Source organism: Lampris incognitus, chromosome 7 (genome assembly GCF_029633865.1).
Source record: "Lampris incognitus isolate fLamInc1 chromosome 7, fLamInc1.hap2, whole genome shotgun sequence".
Classification (NCBI taxonomy): Eukaryota; Metazoa; Chordata; class Actinopteri; order Lampriformes; family Lampridae; genus Lampris; species Lampris incognitus.
The window spans coordinates 53,005,362-53,024,176 of record NC_079217.1 but is presented as its reverse complement, the minus strand read 5'-3'; the positions used below and the strand labels follow the sequence as shown (position 1 = coordinate 53,024,176).

At 45.1% G+C, this 18,815-nt stretch overlaps 1 protein-coding gene across 1 annotated transcript in view; it reads right to left on the bottom strand.

The window, feature by feature from the left end:
* Positions 1-16,754, bottom strand: part of stard10 (StAR-related lipid transfer (START) domain containing 10) — a 29,199-nt gene extending 12,445 nt beyond the window's left edge. Inside the window, exons 1-4 of the mRNA XM_056282964.1 lie at positions 15,929-16,754; positions 6,133-6,280; positions 5,934-6,037; positions 2,732-2,849 (exon numbers count right to left, since the gene is read on the bottom strand). Of these exons, the coding sequence (XP_056138939.1) occupies positions 2,732-2,849; positions 5,934-6,037; positions 6,133-6,280; positions 15,929-16,087 (529 nt within the window). The 5' untranslated portion in view covers positions 16,088-16,754. The remainder of the gene's footprint in view (positions 1-2,731; positions 2,850-5,933; positions 6,038-6,132; positions 6,281-15,928) is intronic.
* Between the last annotated feature and the right edge of the window lie 2,061 nt (positions 16,755-18,815).

The window sequence follows — 18,815 nt, the reverse complement described above, 5'->3', positions numbered from 1 at the left end:
CGGGACTTCTCAGAAAAGTCTTCACTGAATCAAGGAAGAGTTGTAAATCAGGGAACACTTTGTCAACTTTTACATTTCTAGCTCCTTTAGTATCCTGCAGGAACTTCTTCATAGTCACTAGAGAGTATCCAGTCTTTTTTTGAGTCCCCGTCTGCGAGGCAGCTAGAGACTCCACATCACTCTCCTCATCAACTTCACTTTCATCTGACTGCAGGCACCTACTCTGACGAGAAACCTTTATCGCTACACTAGAAGGCTGAGACACCCCATCAGGTTTCCTCTTCTTATCTTTGACATTAGAAGAGTCTTTATCAACATCTCATGTTCTTCCTCCAGAGAACCTTCTGCTTCATGCGTGTCCGTCTGCGTGTCCATTATATCACAGTTAATAATATCTGTGGGACACTTTTCAACAACGGTATCTTTCTTTGTAGGACCCAGATCAGCAGTGCCTGAACCCACAGCCCCTGAACTTGCCGAACCTGGATCATCAGCAACTGAACCAGCAGCCCCCGGTTTAGCACCCGAAACCCCTGGATGAGCTGAACCAGGAACAGCAACACCTGATATTCAGCTTAACTCTGTTTTCCTGCTGGGTTTTTTTCCTGCTTTGAGCTCTGTGCTGCAGTCCCGGTTTGCTCAGGGCTCTGGGCTGCAGTCTCACCTTCAGTTGGCTCAGCATTGGTTTCTCTGGGCAGGAACGTATGAGATGACCCTCCATTCCACAGCCAAAACATTTCATTGTCTCCGTAGATACATACACATTATAGTCAAAACCACCAACTCTGAACTTCAACATCAAATTTAACTCCGTGTTGTTCCTGAGAACCATAAAGACCTACCTTCTGAAGGAAACAACATGTTTTAAATGTGGAGATTTGAAGCTCAGAGGAATCAGTTTTATAGGGGACATTAATTTTCCGTGTCTCGCTAGTTCTCTCCGCAACATTTCATTGCTAATGAACGGAGGGACTTTGGACAAAATGACCTTTTTGGCCGATTGACCAGCGGCACCACCTGAACAAAGGTGTCCCGGATTACCACGACTTGCTCCACAACCACGTTAACTTTATCCACACTATCCAGAAAAACAATGACTCCAGTATTCATTCTAGATGCAGACTTTACACTGTCATATCCAACGACATCACCGATTGCTAAACTGCAATCCTCCATTGAGCATTTGACAGTCGGACAGAGCATTTGACAGTTCGACACTCCATGTCGGCATGTGAGCTCTTCCAGCCCTACGCCTCCGACTCTGCCAGTCTACATGACTCACAGCCGAGCCGGGCCAGTCGAAACCGCTCCGCAATCAAAAACACCACCACGACAGTAAATCTGTCAAAACACAACCCCCCCCCCCCAAAAAAAAAGAAACAACAAAAAATAGAAAAGATAGAAAACGCAGAAACACGCACTCACTCTCACAGACTTCCGCTCCGAGCATGCACTCCGACAGAGAGCGAGGGAGGTGTTTCTTTGTTGTAGTGTTTGTTTTCAATGGTGTTTTCCAATTGATGTTTGGCTTTTTTTCTCTCTCTCTCTTTCCTTTTTCAATACTGGACACTTGCTTTGGCAATATGTACATTGTTACGTCATGCCAATAAAGTCATTTGAATTTGAATTTGAGAGACAGAGACAGGGGGAGAGAGAGAGAGAGAATATGTACAGTGTTGGCAATATGTACAGTGTTACGTCATGGCAATATAGCTATTTGAATTGAGAGAGCGAAAGAGGGGGAGAGAGAGACAGAAGGAGAGAGAAGAGGGGGGGGGGTATCGAGAAGGATTCAGAACTGGCTTTATTACATGTAATGTCATCCAGGATTAAATTCTAGGTTTATAATATGCTTCTCTCCTCTAGCAGATGTCTCACGCACACACACACACACACACACACACACACACACACACACACACACACACACACACATCAGACTCGGTTTAACGAGGGTATTAACACAACTTGCAGCATTCGTTTAGCTGTAAAGACGGTGGCCGCTGTGCGTGAGAAAACAAAACGGGAAATGTACCGTAAGAAGAGCGAGAGAATAAAGAGGCTGGTGGGGGGAAAAGGGGACTCTGTCCTTCATATAGTTACTATGGTGACTCCTTTTGAAATAAGGCCAGCAGAATGAATCTTTCATTAGAACTTCGAGCATACATGAAGCCGCTTTGAGTGTGTATGTGCCCCTCTTCTATATCCGCGTTTATGAAACATTCATGTGCATCATTTCCCCATAGGTTCCTGCATGTTTGCATTGCTTCCTATGCCCATGAGCAAATGTTTGCATGTATATGCATTGAATTATCATTCCGTCTGTGTACACGTGGGTATGTGCATATGGTATGTGATTGTGCACCTATGTGTATGTTTCTGTGCATGTGTACTCATTTTTCTAACCCAACGGGGCCTAAATGGCCCCTATAGGATAGAAAAACCAGAAACCACCTACCTTGTGGGCCATTTTATGGGGCCCCACAAGGAAGAGGGTCTATTTTAGGGTTATGACTTGGTTTTAGGGTTAAGGTTAGAATTAGCGTTATTAGGTTAAGGTTAGGGTAAGGGTTAAGGTTAGGCATGTAGTTACAATGGTTAAGGTTAGGGTTAAGGTTTAGGGAATGAATGTAGTCAATCGGGGGGTGGGGGGGGGGCCGGGTGGGGGGGGCCCATAAGGATAGATTTGCAAGGATGTGTGTGTGTGTGTGTGTGCATGTGTGTGAATTACCTCGTGGGTCTACCTGGGCCAGGTAAGTGAGAGTGCAGTGGTTGGGTCCCTGGCTCTGGACCATGTAGCCAGTCTGAATGGACACAGCTCGCACCATGTCTTTCTTAGGAGGGTATTTCTGAAGAAAGAATACACACACAAATACAGCTCAATTGGAAAAATAGGAGAAACTCATCTTACAAAGACCCATTTTCCACAGCAAGGCAGAGCAGTTTTCAGCAAGTAAAGAGACCATCCGTTCCAACGGCATCTCCATTAGCACACAGTCTTGTTCTACACCGCACTCATGTCTGGGTTTTAAGCACCATTTGAGAACCGTGCTCAGTGCGGCCACATTGTGCCGGTGAGAGGGCTTAATGATGTCAGTATTCAATGTTTGACATTCACATCACATCCAGTGATGCTGCGTGTGATGTGACTGTGATATCCTACGGCGCCATTTTCACATCCCGCAATGATCCTGCAGTGTGCAATGAAATCGTAACAAGCAGGCACTTGTCTTTTTTATCAGTCAGAAAACAAAATTAAACAAAAACATCTGGATCCATCAGTAGAGGAGATTCTGGCATTGATCGACATCTGGCCCGACAGCAAAATGCAGGAGCAACTTGTTGGAGCGAAGCAGAATGAAAAATTGTGACTGGGGTGACTGCTGACGCGTTTGCCAAACCCATTGACTTCTTTATCCCAATTTTAGCTCCAACACTAATGGAAGCACAGATGATAACCGTGCACCGCCATAACCCCACATTGGCCTTATTATACAGTCTCAGGACAGTAATGGGAAAAAGACCTAGCCGCATACTACTTTAAATAAAGTCAGTGGTCAAAAGTAAAATATTGGTTGTAGCTACCAAGTCTTTTTTGTGAGCAGAAACTGCACTGAGGGACCCTTAACAGAAGTAGCCTTTACACAAGCTGCTGAGTCCCTGTCCCTGCTACTTGCCCTGCCTATTTGCTGCTTGCACTCCTACATTTGCATGTTCCAGAGTAGGATTTTTGCTGATCCCTATCCACAGAGAGCTAAGCACAATGAATTAAACAGCAATTATGGATCATCGCATTTTGCACAAGCATGGTGGTTAAGTGCGAGGGACAGAGAGGCATGGCCAAGAGAGGAATCGTGCAATGGGAAGCCAAGAAACAACAGAGTAATAGAGTACAGGCGGAGGGAGGTTTTGGGAGAAGGCTAAGGGTGACGTGTGGTGTGGTGTGGTGTGGTGTGGGGGGGGGGCGTATTCAGTCAACACAGTGTTACGCCAGTTTCGACTGAGATTAATATTGAACAAATAGTGATCCAGGATGGAAAAGTCAAAAGTCAAATCGTGACTCTAATGACTCGAAATGATACATTCCCCTATTGACTTGTTATGGCATAGGTCTTTGTCGTGAGTATGTGTTAGACTCCATGAGAATACTACGGCACTGTGGCATGTGGATCTGAAAGGCTCAAGCCTTAAAACTTCGCTCAAGCATGTCCGTGTAACAGGTCCAATTTCCTCTGTCAAACTAAGGGGGGTTCAGTTTTAGACCTGGCGCTCCAGATAAGGGGCTCTCTTCATTAGACTCTGCAGCCCCATTCAGCAGCTCAAACTCTAACCACTAGTGCTTATCAAGATTGACCTTGAAACGTACACACACACACACACACACACACACACACACACACACACACACACACACACACACACACACACACACACACACACACACACACACACACACACACACTCATTTGTTCCTGACCACTTATTGGTGCAGGAATGCGGAAGGCAGGAGGCAGGAGTGAGCAGCTAACAGTCACGAGAAGCCTTATCCGTCTGTAAACATTATATTACTGAGAAAGAAACTGAGAAAGAAAGACAAGCAGAGAGAAGGAAAAAACACAGAGAAAGAGAATGGGGGTAGACAGGCAGATCAGATTCTGAGACTCAAAGCAAGCCAAGACACAGAAGAAGAGGGGGGGAAAGAGATGCAAAGAGGGAGAGGAAGAAAGAGAGGCAGGAAAACAGAGGTGATGAGTGCAATCTTTTACAAAACACAACGGCATGAAACTGCCTGGAGTTTCCCTATCAGCACATTTCTCTAGCGTCTTCTCCAGGGGAAGAGCATGAAGAAAGGATTGGGGTTTTAATATGTAATAGAGCCCAGCTGCATTAAAAGTCTTGGCTACAGTGTTTCCTCATACTGTAAGATGGGTGGGGACATTGTGGGGCATTATAACCTGGGTTTAAGGCTACTAACTCCTTCACTCACATGGCTACAGGACATGCACATGTGCTAATACACTCTCTGGCGCATGTCTCTTTTACTAAAGCCTCCTACAGACTGTGCGATTTGGGCCGTCTCAGACGAAAGATGACTAAGCGTGGCGATATCTTTGGTCGTGGCTCCAAAACCCTGGTCCTACGTCGCACTGTGAGACAGGTTCAAAGACGGCCGTTGTTACGGTCTTGTGACCGAAGATAAACTGGGGCAAAAGAATGACTGTGTCTGAAATTTGGGAGGACCTCCTCACAATGTGACTGCTGCTACGACCTACGTCCACTAACCAACCAATAGAAATGCCGCAGGAAATGACGCGCTGATCAACGCGACGCCGAATCTATGCTGGCGCTTAAACACAAACAGACTGTTAGCATCTGTGGCCCAAATGCGATGGATTCAACCAAATGAGCTAAAACGGGCAACAAAACCAGCAAAACGAGCTGCGGCGACTATTGAAAGGACTCGATTCCTGCTTGGCGTCATGTTGCTCTACCAGCGGCGCAGATTGATTACGCGCGCACGCTGATGACGTTTTTATGGACTTGCGTCGTAGCCTGCGATTCAGCAGGCATTATCGCACAGTCTACATACACCAAACTTGATGTCGTACCCGAGTTTATTTGATCCATATCGCACACTGTGGCTTGCAATGAACTCATAGGATTGCTAAAGTCGCACAGTCTGTAAGGAGGCTTAACCCACACATTTAAAAACTCGCGAGTTACCTTTTAAATTGGTTCGTACTTGTTGAAAATAACCGAGTTATTTCCTATACTGGTCCACACCCATAGGCTCACCCACAGTCGGATGACAATTCAAAATTAGCCATTTGTTGTGTAACAGAACGTTGCTATTCCCATTCGCGTTTGATCACATGCTCACAACAGGGTTAGCAAGGGAGGTCTCAGCTGTGTGTTTGTGGTTTTTCACTTACGGCATGTTTGACAGAGTAGTTCATGATTATATAATCTTTCCCCATTGGTAGCCAGGAGCGAAGCGTAATGACATCTCGGTTCCGCAGTGGCTTTGGGCACTTCCCTGTTACAGACAAATAGTAATCTGATAAACATAACCCTAGGCATGAATATGTATGTATGTGTGTGTGTGTGTGTGTGTGTGTGTGTATAACATACATGAGTAATATCCAACATCTGCATTCACAGTGAGTTTTCCAATGTCAAAGGTCTCAATGACATTTGTGTCCCATTTTTGTCTGTACTCAATGTCATGTAAAACGTCGTACATGGTCTCAGCCGACACATCCTTGCACACCATTCGACACTGAAAAAGATGGAAAGGGAGAGGGAGAGGGGGGGGGGTGGAGAGGACGACAAAGTTGTTGGTTTTGAGCAGTCAGCCATCATAAGCAACAGCTAGGGTTTGAAGGATGAGAGCAAACTGGATCAAAAACTCGATCGGTTTTGCTTCAGTAATAACATGTCATGCACTATGGATGAAACCAAACAGTTTAAGGACATTATGTCACACATGAGCTTCCTTTTGCAACATGTTTCAAAGTTTATCAAGTGTCACAGACAGTATGCCGCGTGTGTGACGCCACAACAGGTCGAGGAAAACCCAAAAAATCATCCCAAATCACTCTTCTTTTTTTTTTGTCCCCGTGAGAAGAAATGCACATGCAGTTTAACAGCCTTCCAAATCCGCAGTGCACCACATTCACGAACGCAAGAGTAGAGGACACATGTAAGGTACATGTCAGGAAAAGTATACATGAGCTGTTGTGTAAAAAAAGAGATGAAAAACACAATGTATACTGATAAACACACCTACACAGTCGCTAAAGCGTAAACGATGATGCATCAAATGGTCTCGGCTCAGAGTTTGAGCGAAAACGGGAGCGAGAAAGGGGCTAAATGATGATAGAGAAAGGGTAGAAGATGGGCAAAACTATGTGAGAGCAGGATTGAGCATGAAAGCAAAGGAAGGGAGGGAATGATAAACAATCAAGACGCGGGCCGTAAGACAAAGATGAGTAACAGCTAGACTTGAGCACTCGAATGGAAAACGAGCCTAAAAAACTAACAGCAAATTGAGTACAAGACAAACATGGCCTGTTAACTTCTCTAGGAGAGTAGAGGGGGGTCTGCATGTAAGAGGTGATTCCCAGAGGTTTGCATGAACATAGAGCCAACGTGTTGGGATGAAATGCATGCTGGGTGTTCAATCCTTTTAATCCAGCAACTAAGAGAGAGAATCATTTTCTCAACGTGTGAGCCTGGCTTAATACGCTAAGCATGGCGTTGCAGCAAAAGTAGGCTTAGGATCCATTTTGATGATCAACCTAATTGGGAAAGAATATTCAAATGAGTGAATTTTGATGTCCCTCTGGTGAGCAGTGGATTTCAGGGAATGATCTGAATGGAACCGACTCCTGACCAGCAGGACTTGCTCTATTGGAGCGAGTGATGCATGCACTATGACTGTATGTGGTGTGTAATGGTGAGGTACAAAATTATACCCGTGTCGACTTCAAAATTCTACATATAATACATAAACATCACCTCTGAAAGAGAGGTCTGCAGCAGTAAAATAACAGGTCATTCCCCAAGATGAGATGGGAGAGCAAGAGATGAGCAATGGAAAAAGAAGGGATGGAAAGAAGGACAACGTCTTAGAGCCTGAGAGCAAGACAAGGAGACAAAGAAAAACAATTCAACAAAACTGGGAAACACCCCACAAAAACAAGGCAGGCATAGTGAAAGAGACTAAGAAACAGAGAAAAGAGAAAGAGAATTAATCAAACAAACAAATGCATTTCAATGTGCTTTACAATAAGTGAAATTGCACAGAAAAAAATAAGGTAACAACAGTAGATGAAACTACTACTACTACTACTTTCGGCTCCTCCCATTAGGGGTCGCCATAGCGGATCATCCGTTTCCATCTCTTCCTGTCCTCTGCATCTTCCTCTGTCACACCAGCCACCTGCATGTCCTCTCTCACCACATCCATAAACCTCCTCTTTGGCCTTCATCTTTTCCTCTTCCCTGGCAGCTCCATATTCAGCATCCTTCTCCCAATATACCCAGCATCTCTCCTCCACACATGTCCAAGCCATCTCAATCTTGCCTCTCTTGCTTTGTCTCCAAACTGTCCAACCTGAGCTGTCCCTCTAATATACTCGTTCCTCATCCTGTCCTTCTTCATCCCTCCATATGAAAATCTTAGCATCTTCAACTCTGCCACCTCAAGCTCTGCCGCCTCCTGTCTTTTCGTCAGTGCCGCTGTCTCCAAACCATATAACATAGCTGGTCTCATCTTGTAAACCTTACCTTTAACTCTTGCTGGTACCCTTCTGTCACAAAGCACTCCTGAAACTGTTCTCCACCCACTCCACCCTGCCTGCACTCTCTTTTTCACCTCTCTTCTGCCCTCCCCGTCACTTTGTACAGTTGACCCCAAGTTGACAATAGTAGATGAAAACAGAGTAAAAAATTAATGAAAGACAAAAATTAACCATGAAAGCATAATTAAGCAGATGTGTTTTGAGTAAACGCTTAAAAGTATCTGTGAAAGTGGCGGTTCTCAGTTCAAACGGGAGATTATTTCACAGTTTGGGACAATTTACATGTAACGGTGCCGCACCACGAGTCTTAGTTTGTGTTCTTGTAATATTTAGAAGAAGAATAGTAGCTGTAGCTCTGAAGGCTCTAACATGAGCATGTTTATACAAAATGCCATTAATGTAGTCTGGAAAATGTCCATTTAAGATTTATAAATAAGTAAAAGAACCATAAAACCTATTCTAGCACTATTTGGCATGAATGGGACTCGTGTAAGAATCTTTATTTGTTCCCTCTATTAATCTAGCTAGAATGTTCTGGACCGGCTGTTACTGTTTTAACCATTACAGCCAGTCCAGAATACAGGTAATTCTGACAGCAATGTATTTCACTAGTCAAGCCGGCTTGGAACAAATGCACACACCAATTTCTCAATATAAGGTGGAGACAAAAGACTTAACGTCCAAGATATTCTTTTAGTTGATGAAATGCTGCTTTAGTTACATTCTTTACATGCCATTGGAAGCTTCGATCTGAATCAGTGATGACATTTGGCCTGATATGAAACATGTTGTGATAATGAAGTTAGCTTATATTTTCTTATTACCACTGATGACTAAAACTTCTGTTGTTAGCTTGGTTGAGTTGGAGGAAGTTTTGTGTCTCATACATTTATAGGCAATTTGTGAGGGAGGTTTACTAGCAAACTGAGACTCTCGGGTTTAACAGCTAAATAAAGTTGAGTGTCATCTGCATAACAATCAAATTCTAGCTTGTGTTTGTGGACAATGGACCCAAGTAGCAACATATAAAGAATAAAGAGCAGCGTCCAAAACTATCTTGTAGCATGTCAACCAAAACTCATTTTCTCTGATGAGAAATTTCGTTGAGAAAAAAGATTCAAAACACCTAAAACCAAAACACCCAAGAGGCCCACCCTTTTTTTTTCTATCTATTTATAAGGAAGATTGAGAGCAGTATAAGCGGTTCAGATAATGCATGGATGGATGGATTTTATCGACAGTGTCAACGGCTACAGTCAAATCCAAAGGCACAAGAGCAGTTTTGTCTCATCACAGTTCATTCAGATGTCACTGAGGACTTTTACCAGAGCAGTTTCAGCGCTGCGCATCATTCTGAAACCAGACTAGAATTTTTCAAAAATGCCTTTGCAATTCAAGTAATTTGTTAACTGTATATGGCCAGTCTTCTCATATTACCCCAAAATATCAGATTTGAAATTGGTCTACAATTTGTAAGATCGGTTGAGTCCAGAGTGCTTTCTTCTTCAGAAGTGGGCAGTCACGAGGTCCACCAGTTCATCCAGTTCATAACCTCAGATCCAGTCTCCCTTTCCTGTCTGGCCATCACTCTGTTCCCCTCACCTGAGTTCCCCGCCCATCTCACCCGCAGCCCATTCCTCCCCAATTACCCACAATACTTATACCAATCCCCTTTCACTTGCCCCCTCTCACGTTGTCTAGTGTGTTTTGCTGCCTAGCTACCCAGCGTTTTCTGTTGTGGTCATTCTGCCTGACCTGCCCATGTGGCGACTCAGCTGCCTGATTTTTTCTGCCTGCTTCTCGTCTGTCCTGGTTGCCTATCAAACTGTTTTCCCGGTGTCCTGACCTCTACTTGCCTTGTGTCCAAAGTAAACTGTTTTGTGATCTAAACGTGCCTGTCTTTGAGTCATGCATCTGGATTCTTGTCAGCCAGCCTCCCTTGAAATCATTACATGGGCATACAATTTATCTATTTTTTTATGAGTGGCTGGGAGACGTCCATTTTTCCAAGATCAAACAAACATTTGAAGACTAAATTAAAAAAAAACCCATTGCCATCAGCTCGAGATAATAAAGTGAACGACCTTAGCTTATTTACAACTTTGCATAATAAATTCTCAACAGCAGGATTTAGATGTTGTAGTGATGCCTCTGGCTGCAAAACTGTATCTTTGATGACTTTGTCAGAGTTTTGCTTAGAGGGTATAACACTTCTGATGGCACTTATTTCATCTCTGAAGAAAAAAAAAATTCATTACATTTAGTTGTGGAGAGTAATTGAGGATTTACAATAGGGGAATGGTTTATTAACATCCATCCATCCATCCATTTTCCAAGCTGCTTATCCTAATCAGGGCCGCGGGGTGCTGGAGCCTATCCCAGCAGACATTGGGCAGAAGGCGGGGAAACACCCTGGACAGGCCGCCAGGCCATCACAGCTTATTAACATCGATTTTTGAAAATTATGCTTTAGGATTTTCACAATTATTTTTTGTGTTTGAGAATTATAGTCTCTTTGCATTTGTCATACTGTTTTTGGACATTAACAGACTTTTTTTTTAAATTATCATGAGCCAGTAGTTTAGTTTTCTGCCATTGGAGTTCAGCTCTTCAGCAATTTCATGTGGAAGGGCCATGTGAAAAAGAGAGCGGGGGAAACAGAGAAAGGGGGAGCTTTTCTGATCCAAATTATTTTAACTCTCATTATGAATCAGTTCATCTTTTCATCTTCAGCCTCCTCTTTTCCTTTTTCCGTCGCTCCCTCAGGGCCTCATTTGAGGAAAATGTTAATGCTTCTCCCTGAATTCAATTGAATTCAGTCTTTTGTCAATAAGTCAACTTATAAATTACTGAAAGCTCATTTTTAGTTATAACAGCAATGTTCGCCAATAGCTGAACAGGTCCTTTCCAATGACAGCATACAGTCACAGACAACCACATGCAAAAGGAAAAACTAAGATTTGTTTAGTGAGTGAATTTCAAATGATCAACAAAAATCTTGTGACTTTGATGACTTGTTAAAGGAAAACACCGGTTTTTATAACCTAAGCCCTATTTGCCGATCATTAGGAGTCAAACCAAGCGATGGGTAGCAGAATCTTTTGGGTTAATTCAGCATTGGGGAAGCTCGCATGAGCCAACTGCTGTGCACCGAGCTGCAATCTTTCGCCGAATGGCGTCCACCAAGAGCCCCGTTTGGTTACTAATGGGCTAAGAACGTTTGAGAAGTGTCTGAAAATACTTTTCATTAGGCAAGGACTATCCCAGTACAGTCAGTCAGCGTAGGGGTAGACCTCTTTCGTTTTTGGTACTTCTAGCCAGCTCTCTCACACTTCCTCCGTTGTCTTGCTGCTGCAACAACTTGCTCCTCACGGGATTACAGAGGGAGACTTTCCCTTTACGTTTCCTTGGCTGGTGGCACACTCTGTCATACCAGCTTAAATGGAAAATATCTAGGCCAACCCCATGCACACACAGTCTGATAGAAGCAGTTTTGCTGCCGATATCCACGTAACACTGGAAATAAAATCGATGTCGAGAATCCGTCTTGGAGATTGAGATCAGGAGTGAAAAATTAGGTGGCAATTTTATTCTTGAATTACAAGCGTGACTATGGGTTTTTCATCAAAACATTTGGGGTGAAAGCGCTTCTCATCAATTACATCCCAGAGGAAATGAGAGTGACAGTGAAGGAAGAGTGACGAAATGAGGAAAAAGAAAAAAAGAAGGGGAATTTACCTACTATGTCCCTAATATGTCCCAGTATATATATTTTCATTTAAGCAATATCACACGAGAGGTCGTGCTGTTATACTGAATATCGGCACGGCTGCGATTACGTCCGAATCACAGCCGTGCCGATATTCAGTATAACAGCACGACCTCGAGTGTGATATTGCTTTTATACAACACTTCTACAATCACCATTTATTAGTTAACAGTAATAAGCGACAACAGATTATGATTCTTTTGTTTATTTAATCATTTATTTAGCTCCGCCAACAAATAGTTCCACAACTGAAGTAGGCCCATCTAAGCTTAAGCTTTCCTTCCCTTCGTCCTCTTCTGACGACCATTCGTAATTCAGCTCAAATGTTATTTGTGGAAATATATCCATCTTTGCCGTGCAAGTTTGTTACAATCTGGTATTGATAACGACCATTATTGTAGCCTAATTAACGGTTATTAATAGAACAGCTGTGCGGCGGAGTGATACATATAGTTAAAAGTCCCAGTGCTGTTATACTGAATATCAGCAGTCATGGAAGGCCTCTTGTCCAATCAAATGACTTGGTTGTAACTAACTGTTGTATAATCAAAGATAACAAGTTCAGAATTGTTCCGAGACTCTGGTTCACTGGAAGAGTCCCCAAAAACTGCCAGGACCCATTGTCAACGAGGTCTTTTTTTTTTTTTCATCCAGGGCCAATGTAGTAACTTTAGCTGAGAAAGAGAGAGAGAGAGAGAAGGAACTGAATGGCTAAATTATTCATTTTAATTGGAAGCAATTAAGGTTAGCAAGGTTCATGGTTAGGTTAGGTTAGCAAGGTTTATGGTTAGGTTAGGTTAAGTTAGGTTCGGTTAGGTTAGGTTACACGTGTCCAGCTGGCATCTTGGGGAAATGTTTGCAGATCAGACCGACATGAAACCCCAGCAAACGGTTGATTCAATACAAAACATCATCCATTTGTATAACCCTTCTGTCGTCCAAATTCTCAGGTGGCGTTCTAACCATGCATACAAATATATGGAGGAGTTGGTCTTAAGATGACCTTGTGTGTGGGGTTAACATGGAAATTCAAACGATGTACATGTAGGGAGAGACCAACTACAAGGACCCTGCAGGCTCACAAAAGAGGAGGGAGTTTCATTTCATGTGTCCTGTTCCTGCACAAGCTGCAACAGGAGTGGGCAAAGGTGAAGAAAAAAAAACCCATTTATACATGTTTGTGATGTGTCTACTGTATGTAATTCTGTTATGAGCTAATGTAGTAAGCTCCGCTGATGAGCGAAGGAGATGGACGGGGAGGGAAGGCAACGGGTGAAAGAAAGGTCAGAAAGATAAATAGAGATGAAGGGAAAGCGATAGTGAGAGAGACAGAGAGAGCGAGAGAGCAAGAAAGGTTCAACACTATCTATGTGCATGTGTGAGAGGGTGTAGAGTGTACGGATGTGTTTGTGTTCGTATGTCTTACATGCTTGGATCAGAATCCAGACTCAACCTACTCACATCACCTATGACCTTTGACCCTACAGATCCAACCCCCTCCACCCACCTTCCAATTCTCTTGCCTGTTTCCTCCTCTCCCACACTCACATCTCACCTTACACTCTCTTTCTTCATCTCCCTGCTGCCTTTCCTGTCCTCTCTTCCCTCTTCCCTGCCTTGTCTGTCTCCTCAGCTGTCTTCTTCTGTATTCTCCTTCTTTCCTCTTCTTCTCCTCTCACGCCCTTCTTTCCCTCTCTCTCCGAGCTTCTCTGCCTCCATCCCTCCCTCGCACCTGTCAATTTACATCATCTCGTCCTCAGGGTGCGTAATATAAATGAGCGTGGGATAAAGGGCTTAAAAAATAGAAGGATGTTTGTGTGATTCAGCAACGGGCTTCCCTCAGTGGCCATGGGGGACAAGGCAAGCCCAGGAGTCTTCCCTATGCATGTGTGTGTGTGTGTGTGTGTGTGTGTGTGTGTGTGTGTGTGTGTGTGTGTGTGTGTGTGTGTGTGTGTGCACATCAGAATACACTGGAGGAAGGGACGGGGTGGGCTCTGACACTTTGTAAAACCTCTGAAGTAAACAAAACCACCCATCCCTGCATGCACACACACACACACACACACACACACACACACGATTGCAAAGCATACTGACATGATCTGATGGTGATGATGTCAATCATGTGTGATTGTAGTGGCTATCATACTTCCGTACAAAAGTCGTTGCTGATGATCACAATGCCAATTATTGTGACGATGATGAAGAGGTGAATGATAATTAGGCTATGATTAAGACTGCTTACACACACACACACACACACACACACACACACACACACACACACACACACACACACACACACACACACTTGTTTCTCATCATTTTGTATGTCATTTGACTGTAGCGCTATCACTGCTATAGAACACGTGTGATAAACGCTTGAAAAGGGAGCTCGAGGGGGGAGAGGGAGAGAGAGAGAGAGGGAACGAGTGAGAAAACAAGTGTGAGACGGCGAGAAACAGAGAGAGCGAGACAGATGGAAAAGAGAGGAAGGAAAGGAGAAAGAGAAAGGTGAAAAACGAGTGACGCAGAAAACGAGGAAGGGAGAGAATCGGAGACAGAGTGCAAGTCTCATAACACACACACACACACACACACACGTCTCACACACACACACGCACACACGTCTCACACACACACACACACACGTTACTCATGCCACATGCATCAGTCGAGACAGCATCCATGCTTTTATCCAGTCTATAAATAGAACTGTATCTGCGCTATGGCTGAACACACCAATACACACACACACACACACCAATACACACACACACACACACACACAAACATGCAAAAACATAGCCATGACACAGGTATGCATGTAAGCACACACCCTCTGTTAAAACACTGACACTGTATGAGGATACAAAGTGTCCGTGTGTTAACAGACTGACTTCATATGTCTGTGTGTTAACAGACTGACTTCACATGTGTGTGTGTTAACAGACTGACTTCACATGTGTGTGTTTAGGCAGGTAATTTAAGAGAAAAACAAGGCTAAATGAACCTGTCCTTGCATGCAACGTAACCTTTGGGTCAAATATGAGGGGAGAGACTGACTCACCCACCGCCTTCCCCGTTGTAAACTAATTGTGAACTTGCATTGTGTGGAAGAGGTGGTGAGAGGGAGAAAAATGACGAGCAACACCAACCGCTTGTAACACCACCAGCTGACACGCAAGTGTGAGGTGCCAGTTGCAAACTGAAGCCGCACCCCATGTTTAACCGTGAGTGTGTGTGCTTTCTACTTCTCTCTGTTTGCAGAGTTGTCACAGGGGAAAGACACCTGTCCTGTGCGAACAAGCAGACCCCCCCCCACACACACACACACACAGACACACACACTCATATTGTTCCTCGTATCCCTTGCTCAGGAAGACAAGGCCTCTCCTTATGTACACATGAAAACTACTGAAGGGAATTAGGTAAATTAGGACGAGTAGGCACTATCACAATAACAGCTGGCCATCACACACACGCACACGCACGCACACGCACACCTGCAGAGGGCAGAATGTCCCTATGCGATGTCAGCCACCTGAATAATCACATACCTTTTCACACCCTGTTCCAGAAACACCCAGACACGCACCTCCCTCCCTGTCGAACAAACACCTGCCGGTTTATTCATCCACCCCGGACCCGGATACAACAGCAGTTTTACACGCACGCACACACACACGCACTGAGCTTAGTCCTGCCACATCCTATCATATGTTGCCACCGATGAAGAGGGTGGGTCAGCACCCTGGTTGGCAGTGGACCCGGTGAAAACAGACACCCGGAGTAAGAACGCAGCCTCCTGTCCGAATACAAACGAGGAAAAAATGTTATGGCGCCTCCTCACCTTGACTTTGTGGATAGACTTTTCTTCGTCCATGACCTGGGTCCACACTGTTACGCCCGACTTGCTGTAGGTCAGACTCCAGCCTTCTTCGCACAGACATTCGGCCTTGAAGCTGGCGAAAGCCCGGTCGTCCGGGATGGTGACACTATCTCTAGACATGGCTGGCTACCGGGAAAACTCCGGTGATGAGGGAGGGAGAGAGACAGACAGACAGACAGAGAGAGCGCGAGAGAGAGAGCGAGGCAATTCCCAGGAACTAAAAAAGGAGAACGTGAATTGAAGAAAAAAAGGAATATGTGGGAGGGAGAGAGCGAGAGAGAGAGAGAGGGGGGGGAGAGAGAGAGAGAGAGAGAGAGAGACAGCTGTGTCCTCCTCTGCCGGGGAAAGTTGTCTAATGCAATCTTCTTTTTTCCACAAGCTCTTGTGCGCTAACCGGCGTCTTGTGATGAGCTGCGAGTGAGGGCGATCCACCGAGGCGAAGCAGCCGTCGCGAGCACGCGCGCGAGCATGCGCACGCACGCACAAATTAAAAAAAAAAAGAATTATACAGACCACGAAACAGCGGTGAGGCGTAGTCAAAATGAACGGACGACGTTTTCCCACTGATCGGATTACAGAAGTTTCGGACCAGCCGGTGGAGGGTTGCCAGAAACCAGCCGCACCGTCACACAACCATGTCTCTCTTTTCCGCGTCTGCGAGCGCCTCTGAGGCTCTTCCTCCCTCGCTCGGAAGGCGGAACAGCGGAGACACCGGGGCTGAGGTGAGACACATCCGGCTGGTTGGACAGTTCTCAGCAGCTCGCCATCGCCGCCTCCCTCTGTAGCAGGTGGCAGAAAGATGCAGTAAGGAAGAAAAAAAGAAGGGGGGGCGGGGGCGTGGAGACGAAGGCGGAGGAGGAGGAGGAGACGAAGGGGAAGGGAGGGGAGAGCAGGATGCGAGCGACGCATAGAGGGGCCCGCCCCCGTCAGGCTTTTACCCGCACTAACACGCCACACATACAGGCGCGTTCCCGAGCCAGCCGAGGTGTAGCGGGAGCGTTCCCGAGCCAGTCGCGGTGTAGCGGGAGCGCGCCTGGCCGCTGCTCCTCACCTTGCCGGCCTCCCGCCGCGGCACAGTGCCGCCTTATAACAGGTCAGGTGGGGCCGCGCATCGTCACACGCAGTTGTGTCGTCTGTCTGCGAGGATCCCAAACCTAACAGTCATCTCAAGACGAGGTCTGAGAGTATTCTTTGAAAACTAGGCTCCATGTGACGAGCCTCGGGTGGACGCGTAGATATGCCTGTGTAAACTACTAATAAGACACGTCAGTCCCCAGCTAACGGGTCTGACCCTTTAGCCGAGCGGTTAGTGATGTCGCCTTGTGGCGCAGTACACCCCGTATCGAATCCCGCACCGGGCAAGAACATAACCTGTTACAGTAGTTTCGCAGATATCGTGAGATATATTGATACCTTGTGACCTTCCGTATGACAGTCGTGATGACAATGCTTCCCATGTCGCCCGGCATCGCTGTCACTCCATCTATATTCTCAGTCTCTTCCTGACTTCCTGTCTGCTCGGATCTGTCTTTTTCAGCCCTACAAAGAACATCACTGACTGACTGACTGACAGGCTGGCTGACAGGCTGACTGGCTGACTGACTTACTGAGTGATCAGTTTGACACGATTTTGGCCGCTGGATCCGGTGACCAGTAACGTCCCTGAAGTTTTACCATGGGTCGGCCGAGCGCACGGTTAAAGCGCCCCAAATAGCGGCCGCTCGGACGAAACCCTCCCTGGGGAATTCAGTAAAGGACCGCGTGGCTCCTGCAGCCCCTAAACCTGCACAAATAAGAAGAAACCGCGTCATTCTCAGAGTACCCACAAAAGCTGCCATGCACCCCTGGCTGCGCTGCCAAGCCAACAGCGTCTCGGGGCTCCAGTGCTAATTGCACGTAATTGCATTAGATAATATGCATAGGGTGCATAAGGAGTATCCTGAAGTAAACACATTTAGAGGGCAATTAAATCTTAGGTGACGACAACTTTGTCGTTATAAAACTAAATGTAAAATCTTGTTAAGGGGCATCTTCCCCCACGACACGGGGAAGATGCCCCCCTACTTGCCTCACGAGTCATTTTGGGCTATACAAACTTGGCATTTATGCATAAGATGAGCTTGATTTTCAAATTCTGATGTTGCTCTTAGTTTAACTGCAACATAATGTTGCATTAAACATACAGAAATTATTTTTGATTGTTTTTACAACATCTTGATTATTGCTAATTAATGTCGAATTGATGGGCCTAGGGCAAATCACAATGGGGTATAACGTTATCATTGGTATTTAATTTACTGACAAAAATACTGCTACATAAAACTGCATGCAAGTGTGAAACAAATAATTAGAGGTGAATAAATGGTATTATTTTCAATATTTTCAATTCAGGTTGCATTTTCAAATTATTCAGTAGAATAGCTATTAAAAATTCATGTCGATGTAAACAAGCCAAACATTTTTCAAGTCAGACAAACAATTCAACAACCGGGCCTAAGAAATGCCATTTATGTCTCATCCATGTTCCACAGCTTGGTGGGACATACTATGTTATCCAGCTTCTGAAGTATGTTTTCATAAACAGCAAAAAATTCACCTGCTTTTACTTTATTGACGCCCACTGCTTGGGCAAGGCCGGTGGCCTGTGGGGTGCGGACAGAGAGGCATGGCTTCCTCCTCATGAATGCTTGGACCCAGTCTACCCCAGCAACTTTTTTGGCATCACTAAATGGGTGTTTGATCCCCACTCTGGTAGCCAGGTCACAGGCCAGTTTCCGTACATCCCGTGACGTTAGCCCAAAGAGAGCTCTCTCCACATGTTGGATGAAACACACCGGATCCTTTTCAA